The 17933-nt window shown below is 38.1% G+C and overlaps 1 protein-coding gene and 1 long non-coding RNA gene across 2 annotated transcripts in view; one reads left to right on the forward strand and one right to left on the reverse strand.

Moving 5' to 3' along the window:
• Positions 1 to 781: 781 nt before the first annotated feature.
• The window catches only part of luzp2 (leucine zipper protein 2), a 183525-nt gene continuing 166373 nt past the window's right edge, over positions 782 to 17933 (reverse strand). Inside the window, exons 10-12 of the mRNA XM_032515646.1 lie at positions 15483 to 15587; positions 11694 to 11768; positions 782 to 1640 (exon numbers count right to left, since the gene is read on the reverse strand). Coding sequence (XP_032371537.1) covers positions 1533 to 1640; positions 11694 to 11768; positions 15483 to 15587 — 288 coding nt within the window. The 3' untranslated portion in view covers positions 782 to 1532. The remainder of the gene's footprint in view (positions 1641 to 11693; positions 11769 to 15482; positions 15588 to 17933) is intronic.
• LOC116689233 (uncharacterized) lies at positions 8911 to 16744 on the forward strand. The gene is made up of 3 exons (XR_004331956.1): positions 8911 to 9042; positions 14958 to 14960; positions 16732 to 16744. It is a non-coding gene; the product is annotated as an uncharacterized LOC116689233 (long non-coding RNA).

Here is a 17933-nt window from a genome sequence, read left to right on the forward strand (position 1 = left end):
AATTCCAATCCAAAAAGTTGACTAAAGGTTGCAGCTCTAGTGCTTTATCAATTAATCTATGTTTTGGTTTACAGAACGCTGCCAACTGTTTTGATATTGAAATCATCATTAAAGTCAGTTTTCAAGCGACAATCCTTGACATTTATTGTTTTCAGCTTTTCAAAAGTGAGAACTTATTGCTGTTCCTTGTCTCACAGAATAGTATTTTAAATTGAAAAGACAATTGAAGACGTTTCATGACTGGGTCTGGGTTATTGCAAGGGCTTTGTTTTAACCAAAAGGTTAATTAATGAATCCAAAAAAATCAGCAGATTAATCACTGGCTGGTTTGGCTGGTGTCACGTTTATACAGTATACTAGAGACAGTTAGATGTAGTTTTCAGTGATGAAGTAAGACTTTAATAAACCATAAACAACATACTCTGACAAATGCACCTTCTTAAACAATCTTCAACAATTTGTGTGTTTTGTGAAGATTTGCAGTAATCCACGTCAGTGAAAATTTAGATGCAGTATTTAACATTTTGGACAGCTAGGACAAAAAAAGGTCATGCTGTGACTTTCCTCATTTGTATCAAATGATTGTTCAAAGAGTCAAGGCTTTCTAAAATTATGTGATGAATAATTTCTCTTTTAGAAAATACTACATTTGTTCTGACTTCAGACGTGTCGTCTCTCTTCTACTGGTGTAGACATCTCATTAACATTCACAAGGTGTTCATCTTGATTGCTCTCTGCACAGGCAACCTTTTCCTCTGTTGATCACAAACATACTCACTCATTTCTTTCCCACGAATAACCATTTATTCTTCACACATTTACTGAAAATTACAGTTTATTGAAAGGACACAGAAAGGTCAGATAACACAGATACATGTAGCTAGGAATTACTACTCAGTGCATGGCACATTCTCAGGGAGACGACCCATTGTGAGTCTTTGGCTCTTTGCCTTGAGTGCTGAAATATTAAATGTTGAACAGTTGGCCAGCCAACTTGAGCCTCTATAATTCAAAATGTAGAGGAGTAAATTAACCTTGCTACAATGAGTGACAAACAATATTTTAAGTTGGGTAGTAGTAATAGTAGTAGTATTTTTTTATGTGTCAATTGATATACTTATCACAGGATACAGTGTCAGACCTCACCAGTGCAAAGGGATTTTTCTAGAAAGATCACACATTTAGAACGCAGTGTCCTTACTCAGAATAAAACTCAGATAAGTAAACAACATATGAACAATCATGAAACAAGTTACCAGTGCCATTGCTACCTTTTTAAAAAGAAGTTCTAGAATGCATGCCATTTTACTATGGAGGTTTGCAGATGACAGTCTGAAATTCGTTGACAATTCCAGTGTCTCAGCTTTTGCAAACAATGCTGATATGCGTATGTGTAGTTCTGTGTGTGTGTGTGTGTGTGTGTCAGTGTGTGGGCGCACATTTGTTTTTTGTGAGAGTGCGCAAGTGTGTGCTCTTAGAAAGATCCTTCAGGCAATACAGGAGCTCTGCATTTGGGATGATATGCCGTCCGCTCAGTTGGATTCATGTGGCTTTGTCTTTTTGCTGATGCCTCCCTCTGCCTCCACGCTGTCGTCTGAGAGCTTTGTGGTGGATTTTTCAGTCTGCTCTTGGCTCCTTTGCTGTTAAGTTCAGAAGATAAAGATTCTTAATGAGGCCGACACAATAACATTCCACCGTAGACATGTGGTGGTCTGTAATCCAAGAAGCAAATGCTCCTAAATATATCTGTGGGATGCAAAGGAACTTATTTAAAGAATATTGATATTTACTATTGGGCATTGTCACCAGACAGTTTTATTCATTTTCTAAGCACACAACTTCTGTCTAATTTTAGGGGCTGCTACTTCAGTTGATGCAGCTAAATGAAGGTGTTGCCTTTGCAATGACTAAGTGCTATTTGTCTGAACCCTCTCATCTTCTCCTAACAGGATTAGTGGATAATTCACCATAGAGTTGTTGTTTGCTTCTCTCTAGTCGCACAGATACCAAACATAATACTGCGATAATGCAAACCCCTTTAAAAGAACATTTCCAACTGGGCTCTCAACATTGCTCTAAAACACTCAATACTATTGAAAACCACCCTAAGCATGCCCTGTGGAGTTTTTTCTTTAAACAGATGTTATGTTTACATCCATTGTTTTCATACCAAAGCATATTATGTGTATTATTGAGTTCAACATATACATTTCTTTACACCTAAAACACTTGCTAAACCAATGTCTATCGTGTAGACAAACAAAGCATGGACCCACTCATACATACCCTTCCCAATAACACTGCTAGAGGTCGAAACTACACAGGGGAACTTTAAGGGCCCAAAGTTCAACCAGGTCAAACTTTGCGTTTTGCCTGACGCAGTGAAACGCCGTCGTGCAGCCTCACTTAAAGCTATAGTAAGCGGTGTTAATCTAATACACTTTTGGTTAACCCTCAAGTCAAATTGACCCATTTTCCTATATCAATGTTCTTTTTAACTACCCAATTGTCACTCCCTAAAATAACATGATTGATTCCACACAACGCTCTTTGACAAGTACAAATCTCTACTTTTATTAATTTCAATAAAGTCTTATTCAATTTTATATTCAATTGGAAAAAAAAGTTAAAGTGGTTTAGAAATAGTATTGAGTAAAAGTGGACACATTCCACTCTGAGATTATTCATCAACATACAGTACATTCCTTTAAAATTAAAATTTCTGCTTTTGCAAGTCAAAAAACGTCAAAAAGTGACAAACTGAAAAAAAAGCCTGTGTATTAAGAAAAAGTTAAAAACATCGATAAAAAGTGTTGATTTTCAATTTTGACGGGAAGACAACACAAGGGTTAAATTCAGCAAATATTTCCTCACGGTCACCAAGCTCTCTTATTTTCTGTGTACGCTGAGAACAAAATCTGGTGTTCCTACACAGACCTGAGGCCTGTATTGCAAAGGAAGATTTGGCGTTATCGAGATAACTTCAGGTTCAACCCAGGGTTTTCTGTATCACGGCGGTGGATCACTTGTTACTGGGTTAAATCACCGTGGTAACTCATGCAGAACACTGACTTGGCTAGGAGCAGGTTATGTTGGAAACTGGATATCAACCAGTTTAAAAGCACCGCCAACTGACCAACCAATACTCGATTGATAATGGCGTCACCATTCCTAAAAGATAAGCTGGAGCTTGGTGCACGGAGAGAGATAGAAAAGGAGAGAGAGAGGGGTATGCTCATAACATTTTAACATTCCCTGATGGGTATCTTTATGAAAGGTATACATTTTCAATGGAGGGAATTACATATAGACTATTTGTGTTTTACAATAATAAAAGTACTGATCATTTAAAGGGAGTCTGGTGGGTTTGGTGATGGTAATTTTTCCCTTAAATTAATAAATATAAAAATATATTCAAATGTTGGCTGAGTGAGTTTAGCCTATGGGATTTCGTACAGGCTATTTGTCAGCTTCTTCAGCCGTGTGCAGCCAATGAGCTCATCGGTTTAAATTATGTTTTTATATTTTTTATTTGCTCTCAGATTGCTTACCACTGCCAGGGTAGCAACTGAAATAATAGGCTAAAGCAACAACAGTTCATGGAAAGCACAAGTGTAATTATGGTCAGATCTTGTGCCTGACTGATGGGGAACTGATATTGATAAGCGCTGTGATTTACACGTAATGAAGGGAAGCTTTCCTTCCTGTTCTAGGAAGTAGCGACTGTATTGGCTGTAAAACCGTGTCTGTGTTCTTCATATTCGTGTAGAATTGTAGTTTGCTCTTCTGATATATAAGAGATATTCTAAAAAATGCGGCTCTGGTCGATGTTTGTGATTGATCATGCAGTGCAAACACCGCCTCTTGTTTGGGATTGGGAAACTCTGGGTTGATTGAACTAGTAGTTAACCACCGTCGTGACACAGCTTATTTTTTGTTTGGGTTAGTGAAGCCAGGTAACTGAAATAAATGCAGGGCATGTTGATCTGGATTCATACTACAGGCCTCTAAATGCAAAACAAACATAAAAGGACGCAACAGGCGGCGCATGCAAACGAGTGACGGGGAGGGGGGAGAGGGGGAAGGCAGCAGTTGGCAAGAAAACAGCTAAAGAGGAAAATGACTATATAATACGAGAGCTTTGTTAACATTGGTGTTAGCACTTTTCTGAACAAGGTCACAAAGTGCTTCCAGAAAAAAAGGAAACAAAACCAAGAACAACACAGCCAACAACAATGAAGTAAAATATACGAAAAACAGGTGTCACCTGTTTTTTTATTTATATATAAACACACACGCGCACACACACACACACACACACACACACACACACACACACACACACACACACACACACACACACACACATATACACATGTAGCTGTAAATGTACACAGACATACATTAAATGGGCAAGGCACGGTGGATGGTAAAACCCAACAGCATATTACATTTTTATAAACGCTTTCGCGTGTGGTGTGTCTGATTTCAGACCTAACATCAAAGACCTGGTCACCTTTGGACACAAGCCTGGATCTCTGGAACAAGCAGAAGAGCTGCATCCACTAATCTGAGGGAACACCCAGGCACACAGGGGGACAAATAAATCCTCAGTGGAATTTGGAGCAAGGCCATTCTATGCTTCAAAAGTGATTGTTACAATTTTAAAATCAATACAAAACATACAACAGCAAAAGCAATGCTAACTTTACCTTTAAGGTCCCTAACTGTTGAGTTTACAGTGTAAATAGTAAAATTTACAAAGTCTACCAGTTTTAGCTTTAACATACACACAAATAAAAAAATACATTTTGGGTGGATAAGGTGAACATTGTAATTTGGGGGCATGGAGTTTACCTTGTAAGGCATTGATATTTACTATAGCCCTTTCAACCTGTTAAGATGTACTAGGTTTTGAAAAGCTGACCCGGAAGGGGGTAATGCCCATGGATTGGGAGACAGCTACAGAGTCCAGCTGGTTTTCATTCCAGCTATCAAGAAAATGAGTTACACATGGGGAAAAATGCAATTTACTACCTGGTGGGACGGAAAGCCAGCAGCTCTGAGGGTTTGGAAGACCCGCACTGACAACCACAGCTGTCTGTGTACAGGTGAGTGGCACATTGAAACAAAATGCAGTTTAAGAGAGCGTGTGTGTTTTGTTGGGGGGGGTTACTCTTATACAAAACACTTTAAAGACAAAATTATTGGGTTCCAATGTATTTCATTAATGGGATGCAATTATCTTTGGTATTTTGAATAATTTAGTCAGTTTTTAATCACATGTTTAAGCAAAGCACACTGGCTCTGGAAACCAATTCCACAAGAAAAGCATCTGTCTTGTGTTTACCAATGTCACTTAGGAGAATGCCTTTAGGCTTGCTGGCTGCTTGCAAATTATTGAGTTACACATCACTCTGCATGGCAGTGGGTTATAGTTCTATTACCTGGCTTGAGGCAACAATAAAAAAGAGGCAACACACACTTCTACATTTATCGGATCACTTTCAGGAGAGCTTGAAGGTAAACTTTGAATTTGACCATACTATAATTGGGCAGTTATGTAATTATAAAATACTACTTGTAGTACATTTTTTATTAAAGTATGTGCAGGGAGTCAGTGACTGAGACTGCATTCAATGACTCTCCCTTCCATCTACAGGCAAACGATTTCTCAGTGAATACACTCCTGTGGCTTCTTGCCAACCAAGGGTTGCTAACCACTTTGATGTGGGTTTGGGAGTCTTCTTTTTTATCCCCAGCTAAAACTCTCTTAAAGGAAAATTCCGGTTGATTTCAACATGTAGCTCTGTTTGGAAAATTTGGAAATTTGGAGTGCTGTCAGTAGAGAGAAAAAGGAAACCAATCGGTGCAGCCTATACCGAGTTATCCTCCTGCTAGAGTTAGCACCCAACAGGCTTAAACAGGGCAAGTTGTAAACGTGTTTGTAGCCTCTAAACATGTTCAAAATGTCATTACCAGTGCCTAGCCATGTGCAGTGATTCCTTCTAAGTGAACACAGTGAATCTGACTGCAGTAGATGTGACAGAAAGGCATAAAGGTTGTGACATTGGGCTAGCGTGGACATCACCGGAAATCAGACAAAAAAAAACAGAGGTATGTGCACTGGATGATTTAGCACAACCTTTATGCCTTTTTGTCACATCTACTGCAGTCAAATTTGCTGTGTTCACTTGAAAGGAATAACTGCACATGGCTAGGCACTGGTAATGGCATTTTGAACATGTTAAGAGACTTAAAACACATTTAAAACTTGCCCTATTTAAGCCTGCTGGGTTCTAACTCTAGCAGGAGGATAACACGGTGTAGGCAGCACCGATTGGTTTCATTTTTCTCTCTACTGACAGCTCTACACATAAAAAAAAAAAAAAAAACAGAGCTACATGTTGAAATTGACCGGAATTCTCCTTTAAGGACATCCAGTAGTTTTTTGCAAGGGTAAAAAAATTGACACAGCTCTCGCAGTAGCAGCTTCACCAATGTCGGCAGTCAAGCTGATTTCTAAACAAATATTTGACAAACAACAACTTCTTACTTCTGTATTGCTACATACACACAATTTAGACTGAGGTTGTCACTGTCATCCTATGGATTTCAATAAATAGTAAAAAGAAAGTAACCATCTCCAATGCCCTACTTTATTGTGGGTGAAAATGTGAGTGCATGCCAATTAACTAATTAACTAATTGACTGTGCCACAGCATGTAAATGTAGTGTTCTTATTTCTAATATTTTGGCAACTAAAACACATCACACAACTTTAGTTTTTTTGAGATATTGAGGCCTTCTCATTGTTAATTACAAAAAACAAACATCACCGGCAGAATAAACTATTTTTAAGAATCCCAAAATGTAAAGAATCAAGAGTTGTCAGACTTATTTATTGCTTTTCAAATTATTTTGAATGATAAATTAATAATTCATGATTTTGCCCAACTGCATATCCGGCTGAGTAGAGTTTGTTGTTGCTTTTCCCACATTCACTCTTTTTTTATTATTATTCCAGCTTCTACTTGCACTTTTTAAAAATGAAATCAGGAATGTCGGAAACCAACACTACTGATGCCACTGTGCTTCAGAGATTTGCTCTGTTGTTTAAGAATGCCAGGGTTTGCTGAAATGTGTTATATTTTTGACTGAAGAAGAAAAATAAAATCTTGACTCTTAATGATGGACTCAAGCTGATTCACTTAACAGCTCAATAAATCTATTAGGCTAGATTGCATACTGTGGCTTTATAGCAGGGGTCTTCAATGTTTTTCAGCCAAGGACCCTTTAACCTAAAGAGGGATGGAGCAGGGACCACTTTGTATTGTATGAAATTAAGTTGGATATTAAACTTGGCTTGGGGTGGTCTAAAGCCTTTACACATTTTTTTTGCATAGAATAATAATTTATAAAAACTGTTGGCATGATTTTATAAGCCTTCTTTTAACGCTCTGGGCCCTGAGGCCATTTTTACAGTTTAATTTCCGTCTGGATTTATTTTATATAAAAGCTCGTAAAATATCAACCCTGTTGTCTACAGTCAAGATATGAACATCATTTTTTTTAGGACAAACTGGGTTATTGGAATATTTGGGTTGCAGTGAGGTCACGTGCTTTTTAAAAATGGTTGTAGGGCCTTAAAGATAAACAAATAAATAAATAAATAAATGAATCTTCCAGATATGTATTGATATCACAGACATATAAGTGAAACCTAAGCCATTTTCCTTTCTAAAACACTTCTCATATGTCTTGGGAGTCACACTGTGAAGAAATAATCATTATAACTTATACAGTTGACAAAATACATTGATTTTTTTGCAAAAAAGTCAAGACGTTTTGCTCTCATGACATTTACTTATGCCAATAATAACATAATAATGTCATATTTATTGATATTACACCCACAGCAATGTTATACAAGCAAATATGTGTCTAAATAATGCATTATTTTGCCTTCCATAGAGTCTATAGGCATTTTTGTCCCCTCTGGCCTTCCATACAAGAGGGGTGCTTTTATCTCCCATATATGGGCATGTACTTCCTGAAAAATACACAGGACCGACACAGAGCGGGGGATCAGAGATTAGACGAACGATACAGCGGCGGAGATGAGCCAAAACGCGATGAATTATGGATATAAAGTTGACCAATCTTGGATATAACAGTATGGATTTAAAGCCCAAAGAGGCTGAAGTTCCAGGCTGGACAGAAAATCCCCTGTAGAGGCTAGAAAGACACGGAAAAGACCGCCGTAAACCCGAAAACGTCAGGATTCAAACGAAACCGAAAGTGAGTAAATCGCTTGTATCGTTCAAAAGTTATTAAACTATGAATCAGAGGTACGTTTTTACTCGTGGGCGAGTGTCTCGGGCTCAGAGGGTTAAAGTAACTATTTCTGTGGGTGTCTAGCTTAGTGACCACCTTACCTATAGGCAAGTAGGCCTGTCATCAATTAGGATTTATATTTGCTAATACTATGTTGGAATTATGTAATGCCTATTTTTGTAACCTTAAAAAAAAAAAAAAAAAAAAAAAAAAAACTGTCAATAATTTGGAGGCTCCCCTGCAGAGACTCTCACTGCAGGGGGCCTCCAAATATTGGCAGTTTTTTTGTTTTTTTTCTTGGGGTCCCGGAACCTGCTGTTGGAGATCTCTGCTTCAAAGCCTACACTGTGTACTTACCAAGCCAGAGAATTGTTTTTTTCCTCCATGCTGTTGAGGAAAACAACATGTGAGTCTAAAAAAGCCTTAAAAAGTCTGAAGTTTGGTGAAGTATGTTGTTTTTAGGTCTTAAATAATTTTAAACAGGTCTTCATTATGCTAATTTTTGAACATTTCGTGTTGTTGTAGTTCTTTCTTTCACTAGTCTAAATATAATTTTGCTGTATTGCAACTACAAATGAGACCAAACGTGTACCTTATATTGCAGCTTTCATATTATTGGTGTGAGTCTCTTTTGGATTGTATCACAGACACAAAACTGATTTTATACTTCAGCTACGGGGAAGTGCATGTTCAGCGATACTTGGCGTGATAAAATCCCATTAAGACTTAGTTGATGTTGTGATAAAGGTCTTCATCTTCATTGATAATGCTCTTAAAACGTCTAAAAACGGCTTAAATTTGCCTTGTTGAAACCTTAGAAATCCTGCTATAGTTAATCTGGCTGAAAACTGCTCTGTGGGTGTTGGTCTGTCAGCCAGCCCCATCGATGAGAGCCTCTTTGTCTGATCACTGTGCTATGGGAGACTGAATGAATATATTATTGTGCAATAAGTCTTGCCTAAAAAGTGCCGGTGTAATTTAAACACTTCTTTGAGTTGTACGAAAACACAAACATGTACAAGACTACACGAATAGCCTTTTCTTTCAACAGCAGTTGAACATTAGGCGAGATGCCACTCAGGTTCTCAGTCTCCCAAATCGAACATGAGAACACATAATGAAGGTAGTGACAGGAATAGAGGGCACTTTAATGCAGATTGATCCTCAAAGACCAGGATGCAAATCATTGCTAATCAAATTGTTTACAACACCTGGAATGGCAAGTGCAGTGCATGACGGATACCACCTGACAACAGGAAGAGTGAGTTGGTTGTTGATTCAGTGCTGCGACACAATATGAAAGTCTCCCAATGAATGAGATAAAAAAAGTATTCACAAGAAAAGGTCAGATGTCTAGAAAATGAGTAGCACAAACGAGATATTTTTTTTGTTTTCAACGTTGCTATAACTGCAAAAAAAAAATAAAAAAAATAAAAATACACTGGAAAAGCAGAAGAAATCATCTTTTAACATAATTTCGGTTACGATGTACATGGTTAACTAATTTTTGTCTTGCATCTTGTATTCATACAGATCAGCACAAATGCCTCTGGGAATGAGATGCTTTTGACTTCAATGACGTGTAACATAATGTCGAAATTTTTCACTGCATTGCATCTAAAACCCAATACCGTCATCATGTACTGTTATGAATCAGTGACACAGGGCAGTGTGAAAAGCAAATTCAGTCAGACCACCTCTCGGAATGTCGCTCTGGCACAAAACAAACAAGTGAAGTCAAATCTGCCCATTTGTCGAGACCTCTTTTGAAATATTCTTGTATTCTCTTGCAAATGTGTCTAAAAATGGATCGCTGCCACTTGGAATGCAAGACAGTTGCTCAGTTACACAGTATTGCACTGCATTGAAATGAGATGCATTGTTTTGTTGTACCATCTGCCACCGCCAAACAGGTGTGACTCAATTCAATAATATGATGAGGGAGGCAGTTATGCATAGGCGTTGGCAGGGCATTGATTATCACATATACTATATGTGACTTTGGCACACTTAATATAAGGCTTCGGCAGATTGGTTGCCCTCTATTAGGAAAGTGTTCAAGGCGTCGTGTCTCTCCCCATCACATTCTATCATCTGCTGTGCTTCAATTCACTTCTTTGTGCTGTTCTTAGTTGCATACTGAGTCAAATCATTTTGGGTTATTAGTTATTAGTTATGAGTCCCCGTAGCCACAGTGGGCCAGTTACATCTGCTTAATTCTTCTTTTCTTTAATTTTTTTTCCAACATGCTTGTCTTGCAACATGTTTTTGTTTGTTTTTTTACATTTTGACTATGCAATTGTCGGGTAATGCAACAACTTATTTTTAAAATAGCTATAAATAGATTTCTTGTTGTCAAAAATATCCATGAAAAGGCAAGATTTCCTTCAAAAGACCAAAACCAACAATGATCCACTATGTGTTTCCCTGTGCTGCTTATTCCTCTGTGCCATAGACTTTAAAATGGTTTTTAAAGTCACATCAAATTAGCTCCAAAGTTGCACTGGTTGACATGTTCCTTCATTATCAGGAACCCACGCACTGTAGTTTATTCTGAGTCCCAGATACACGTCATTGACGGTGCTGTAAATACTTAATACTATAAATCCACGGCTGAAAATAGTCCCCAACAATGCACTAGTTACTCATCTTAGTCATGTTTTTTGATTTAGGAAACTGAGCCTTAAAAAATAACCTATTTGATAGGTTGGTATTTATGCATGCAGGTGTTCGAATGTATCTAACTATTCTTCAGGAGCTTCCATGGCAGGGTCAGCTTGAAGGTGACACTAGCTCGCGGGAATAGATTGAAATGTGTAAAGCTATTAGAAGTGTCTTACAAATAAGTAGTAGTTTGAAGGCAACCCTATCCCACAGAATTAAATAGATTGCCATGTGTGAGGACAAGAAGAAAAGTATAAAGGAGGAGTTATTCTGATGTTCATAGAGCATTTGGGGTACACACTCGTGTGTGTTCCAACGGTTTTCTTCCTTGTTTAATAATTGAATAATCTGCATTTAATCTAAATTAATCAAACTCGTCATGTGTGAAGTCTCCACCCTCATTTCCGGTTATTACATCATTACACTATTTATAAAGATTTATGTATTTATTTGGAACCAATGGGCTTTTGGCTGAGTGCCACAGACAAGGATGTCAAGTCAAAAAGTATTGTGAGAGAGACTACATTGTCGATTTTGGTCTTTTGTGGGATTTCTTGAGCATAAGAAAAATATGAAGAAAAAAAAAACCTCACATCCCGTACGCCATTCCTACTGATGACAAATTCCCGGTGGGGCCAAAGAAGAACATGAATTGACCTGTATGTGATTATAGAAATTTGAGTGACGCTCACCTGCTGTGGCTCTGGTAGCTTTTTACTTGCTGGGGTTGATTCCGCCGTCTGATTGTGGAAGCAGTCGCCCCCAGTCTAAAGGAGTAGTGTAGAGGGAAAATATTTCAGTGCAGTGTGGAAGTTGTGTCAATTTCCCAGCTGTCATCAGATGAATAGACCACTCTAAGTGACATTATTATGCACGTTTGATTTTCCCCAAAAAGCTACCAGAAGTTTCATTACTTATTCTACGGCCATAGAATCATCCAATTAACATTCTCATTCGATTTATGACAGTTTACATGAGCATGGACAAAAACTGTCCAGTTTTCTGGTGATTGAACCATTAGATCATTTAGTTATTAGTCACTGAAAGGTACAGTACATTAACAACAAAATTGATAAGTGAATAAGGGATAATTGTGAAGCAATTTACCAAACAAAAAAATGCCATTTTGCAAACATTTGGTAGTTCCAGTGAGGATCTGCTGCTTTCCTCTGGCTTTTACAGCAATTTTTAAGCAAATTGAAGACGTCTCCTCCGGCTCACAGAACCTGAGATGGCCATTTCTCAGCATTTTATAACATTTATAGACTAAACAATCAATCATTAAATCACCAATACAGAAAATATTGATTAACTACAGCCCTACAGGATGTGTTATTGTTATTCTTTTACAGAATTGCACATATGGCTAGAAGCCATGTCAATCCTTTTAATTGCTGCAATACATTTGAGGCCATTTTGCACCCATGGTAATAATTTTGCTTTCATGTAACATTACTACACATTGAAAAACTAAACATGGTCCATAAATTACTCCTCTCTAATCTTATTAGGTAGGTTAATTACTTCATGAACGGGTTTGTGTGAAATCGAACAAAAAATTTGTGCACAATTTGTATGATAATCCTACGAAAGGATGCCGATCGCCACATGACAGTGAAATTTAGTGGCCTTTACAGTTAAATTTAACCAATAAAAGTTGACTGTGAGCCGGGTACAGAGAACCTTGAGGTCATGGTCGTTTCAGAAGCCGATGCTGTTGAGTTTAGCTGACATGCGTGACTGTCCTGCGACAGCGACAGTTAGGTTTAGCCACCAAAACGACTAGCTAGAAAAAAGCTTGTGGTTAGGGTTAAAGGGTCCCCTTAAGTCGCCTTGCTACGCCCTGAACCGCTACAATTTCTAGTCACAGTTCCACTATCTTTATTGTTACTATAACTGCCACTGTTCATCATTCCAACTGCTAATTATATTTATCTATATCTCTAGATCTGTATCTGTGACAGGTGCCGCCCACAGAGAGCCTGGGTCTGTCTGAGGTTTCTACCTAAAAGGAAGACCTCACCAAATGCTTGCTTGTGGGAAATTGTTGGCTCTTTGTAAAATATAGACTTACTCTATCTGTAAAGTGTCTTGACATGACTCTTGTTATGATTTTAAACTATGAATAAATGACATTGAATTGAAGTAGTACTCTAGGGACAGAAACACCCGTTTAACCGGGGGCAAGTCTTGCGTTTTAGGTTTTAGAGCCATCCATCCACCCTGACCTCTTCCCTACGCACATCTTTGCGCTCTTCCACAGCAGCAGTCAAAGTGGTGCATAAAGAGAAAAATACGTGGAATGCATACAGATTACACAGCATTACTTTTTGTAGCTATATGACCGAATGGTTGATGAGAACAGCCTGATTACTTGCTTGAATCACCTGCTGCACAGAAGAACATTTGGATGCATTGAACCACATGTTGACGAATGAAGGTGAACGCCTGGATGTGTCACAGCACTGTGAGTCAATCTCCAGCCCACTAGATTTTGTGTGACATATATTTCTATTTTTCACATATCCTTAACAGTTAAGTGTGACGTCTGTCTATGAAAAGCAAATCAACTGTTGAGTGGAGTAAAATCTATCGCATTTCATTTCCAAACTAAAGCATAGACTGCGAGCTATACACACTCATACAAACTGTCTCTCCTCATTTCCTCCCAGCCCACCGGGGGGATGTGGCGGCGTTCATGAGCAAACACCGTATCTCAGTCTCTGCATCAAACATGTCTCCTGTTATCTGTATCAAAATGGTTCTCTCTTTTGCTGCACGATTTGTTTTACAACCCTTCCAAAATGTTATAATCAATTATGGGACACGAGTGAGCATTGTTTTAAGCAGAATTTCATAAAAAAAAATATTTCTTTGACACGTTGGCATCCCTCCGTACAGTACTCCCCTGTTTCCAGTGGTCTATACACTAATATCTGTAATAGTTCTTGATAGGCACTTGTCAAAAATCCTTATGTATCCAGTTCACTTCTCCTGCTTTATTCAAATCCTATTGGTTTAGTGTTGTGGTCTGCTGTCTTCCCCCAACCTTTGGCATGTTTTCCCTTTCCTTTGTGTTTGTCTTGTCTGTTGTCTGTCTGGCCGTGAGGGCGTTCCTACCAGAGGCGTGGCTACCCATCTCCTATTCCGTCATCCACTCAGCTGTATCCCATCTACTCATCATCTCCTGCCATACTTAAACCCGGGCTGACCACCTCTTCAGCTCCAGATTGTTACAAACTCTCACGTGATAACTTGGCTCACAGTATTTGCTCTCGTGTTTTGCTCTCGTGTTTTTCTTGTGTTTCACCGTTTCTACTCTGCCTCTCCCTACAGATCCATCCGAGCGGCCTTCCACCATCCCTCCGACCTGTCAAATATTCTTTTGGAATTACCTCTGCATCCATTAAACTACCTTTACTTTATCCTGTCTACCGTGCATTTTTTGTATCTCTGTGTTTCTGGGTCTCACTAACCCTAACATTTAGAGATTCCTTCGTGATGACTGACTGCTAACACTTGCCTGGATTGTAAAACAGCATTTCTGTGAGTATACGATACCAAAGTCCTCACCAAAATAATCTAAGTAGGACAGGTCAGTGCTTGCTTCGCTCTCCCCTCCTTCTATAACTGCTTCCAAAGTCCTAGCAATGCATTCGGTTACTTGAACTGATTCAATGAAGATCCCCAGTGTATAGTTCAGTGTATGTTTGCACTGGACAAGTGTAGCTAGGAGTGAAAAGCTCTTTGAAGTTGGTGTGAATGTGCAAATGTTATCTTCACTGCCACTACAGCACTCTCCAACTACAGCACACTCCAATGCAGTTGCAGTTAACATGCATTGCTAGAATCATAACATTTAAGGCTGCAACATGCACATATGTTATTATTGTCACTATTGATTGATCTGTCAGATTATATGTTTGATTCAATTGACTCATTATTTAGTTGTGTAGTTAGTTGACATTGTGCACAAAATGCACAATGTCACAAGTTCTCTCAAACCCAGATAATGTCTTCACATTCCAAATCGAAATGCCCTTAGGTTGATCTAAATAAGAAAAACAACAAGCAGCATGTCTTTGCATTTTGAGATCAGGAAATGAGTCTTCGATAAAAAAAAAAAGCCCAATGGCTTCAGTCCTACTTTTTACCATGGTTTAAAACGAATGTTTGACTGAGGACATTTTTATCCTTTGGTAATGTGCGTTAAGAACCAATTCAACAAAATGATAAGTGTACAAGTTGAACTAAAAACTATTGACTGAAGAATGTATCATCAGGCTGAAACTGGTTGCAGTTCCTGCATACAGTTTACCAATCAATGAACCTGATGAAGACACTTGAAGTAAAAGTGGCTTGTCTGGTTTCTGATGAGGGACTTGAGCATGAATTCAGTGAAAAGGTGAACAGATGAACCTCATGGATACAGGCCCTCAGGTCACATAGGCCATTATAGTTTAATTACTCTAAAGGCTCACCTTTTCCATCTGGCAGTCTTTAAGTCCGCCGCTCTCTCTGCTCATTACTCCGATGTTCATGGGTGATTTACTGGCTGTGACAATTCTCTGAACTTTAGAGATATCCTGTTGGGAAAAAGAGAGAACATTTCAACTCAAGGTTAAAAATAAAAATGTCTGAATGGCTTGTTGATGCAGCAGTGGCTCTGGGGTTCTTGAAAAGTAAACAGTTGTGACTCAAAGGTTCGTAGCTGTTTCATCTATACTTGTACATCCAAACTAATCCAGTTTATTTGTTTGTAGTAAATAAATCATGGCTTATTTTACAACAGGCAGCAGGAAGGGCAACTGAAACAGAGTGCTGAACAACTAAAAAGAGAATTATTGAAATACTTGGAAGGCTTGGAGGTGAACCTAGTAATATTCCACCTTACTGTATACCACATATCTAGTTCTAATATCAAAATATTTCAAAATGTTTATTACTAATGGCACAACTAGTTTTAAAATTTGAACAACTGCAGTTAGAAGCCAGACTCCACAAAGAGTTTCTGAACTATGGTTTACAAATTTAGCATACAATATGCAAAACAATTTTCATCTGACACTAACAGCTACTGTGATGAGGGATGCAGTTATATTTTAGTAAAGTAAGTCTACAACCATGCTAGCGGTTCTGTGAGGCCATTCTTGATTAGCATGCTAAAAGACAATGCTAAGATGCTTATGTTCAGCAGGTATAATTGTTAGCATAGCCAGAATAGGTTAGAGTGTTACCATGCTTAAACAAGCAGTACAGCTGAGGCTGATGGGAAATGTCATTAGTTTTGCAGGTTTTTGATTATAAACCTTGGCCAGTAGTTATTTGCCTGTGAATCTGGGGGGGGGGGGGGCGGAGCTTCTAAAGGGGTTGTATTTGTTTGGCAGTTGAGTTCAAGTATCAATAATCTTTGCCCAGCATCGCTTGAATTGCCAAATGATTGGCATGAACACATCTCTCGTGCAAAAAAGTTAGTGCAGGCTCCCTGACAGTGTATTCCGAAGAAGACTGATGTCAATAACTCAGAGTGGTGGAGAATATTTTCAGCTCAGGGTCCCCTGAGTACAGCAAAGGCCTTCTGCTTGACCCTCATGCATAAGGAATGTTGACACTACTTAGGGTCAGCTCAAGTTTTCACCCACAGGGAGGCACAAACTTCAGCAACAAGCCAATCAAAAAAGTCAGATACTTGGAACGATCTATAGGCCAGTGACTCATGTGGGTGTTAAGACATTTTTTTTTTCTTAGGCTCTTTTAATAATTTCTGAATCCAATCATTAGAATAATTAAACAGTAACACAAAAAAAAGAAAAAAAAACATATGCTTGGACCATGTTCTGTGTTCTTTCCTGCTGTCTACCACATATTGTTCAGTAAGCACCAAACAGTAAAAGTAAACTGAGTTTGTACAGCAGATATCTCTCAAAAGTAACTCTGCCCATCTTTTGCTGTAGGCTGGTACATAGTACATTCTTTAACTGGGTCAAAAGTGTTCTCTTGAGAGCATAAATAAGATGTTTGCAAGATAACCTGTCACTGTCACACTCCATTCTTACTTTCTCAGCTGAAACAACATCCTTTTAGACAGGTTCAGTAGAATTGGCTTAACGTTTGGCAGTGACCGCTTTTGGGCAAACACTTCACGTACTATTTCCTGACTTTTGACAGCTTCCATCAGATCCAGCAACATTTGACACTACAACAGAGGAGGGAGGATATTTAACATGCTCCTCTGTCTCCATACAGCCATTGATCCTTCAGGAGAAACTTGATGAAGTGCTAAAGCTGAGAACATTCATTAGCAAGGAAAGTACCGCTTCACTGTAGACCACATTTATAAATATAAACATATACACAGTATATTTTATCAATAAGATAATGGAGTTTGCTTCTTAAAATACAAATATTTTTTCCTGATCTGAAACCTAGCATTGCACATGTAAGTGTTGTTTAACCCTCATGTTGTCTTTGGGTGAAAGTGATCCATATTCCTATATCAATGTTGTTTTTAATTATTAACGCTCGTTGGCAAATACAAATCTCTACTTTCATTCATTTTGGGGCATCCTATTTAATTTTATAGCATTTGAAAACAAATTAAAGTGGTTTTGAAATATTATTAAGTATAGTTGACATAATCCAGTCTGTGATTATGCATCAAATAATTCCTAATTTCTGCTTTTCTAACTCAAACATTGGATATAATTTCCTATAAATGAGGTTTATTGACCATAAATTCTAAAAATAACTGTAAAACTGAAGTTAATAAGTTAGTGTTACGTGGTGTTGAAAACTTCAAAACAGTGACAAACACTGAAAAAAAAAGCATCAAAATTGTTGAAAAAATGAACAAAAACATAAAAGTAAAATAAAAAGCGTAACAAAAGTGTTGATTTTAAATTTTGACAGGAAGACAAACAAAGGTTAATATC

This window comes from Etheostoma spectabile, chromosome 1, assembly GCF_008692095.1.
Source record: "Etheostoma spectabile isolate EspeVRDwgs_2016 chromosome 1, UIUC_Espe_1.0, whole genome shotgun sequence".
Classification (NCBI taxonomy): Eukaryota; Metazoa; Chordata; class Actinopteri; order Perciformes; family Percidae; genus Etheostoma; species Etheostoma spectabile.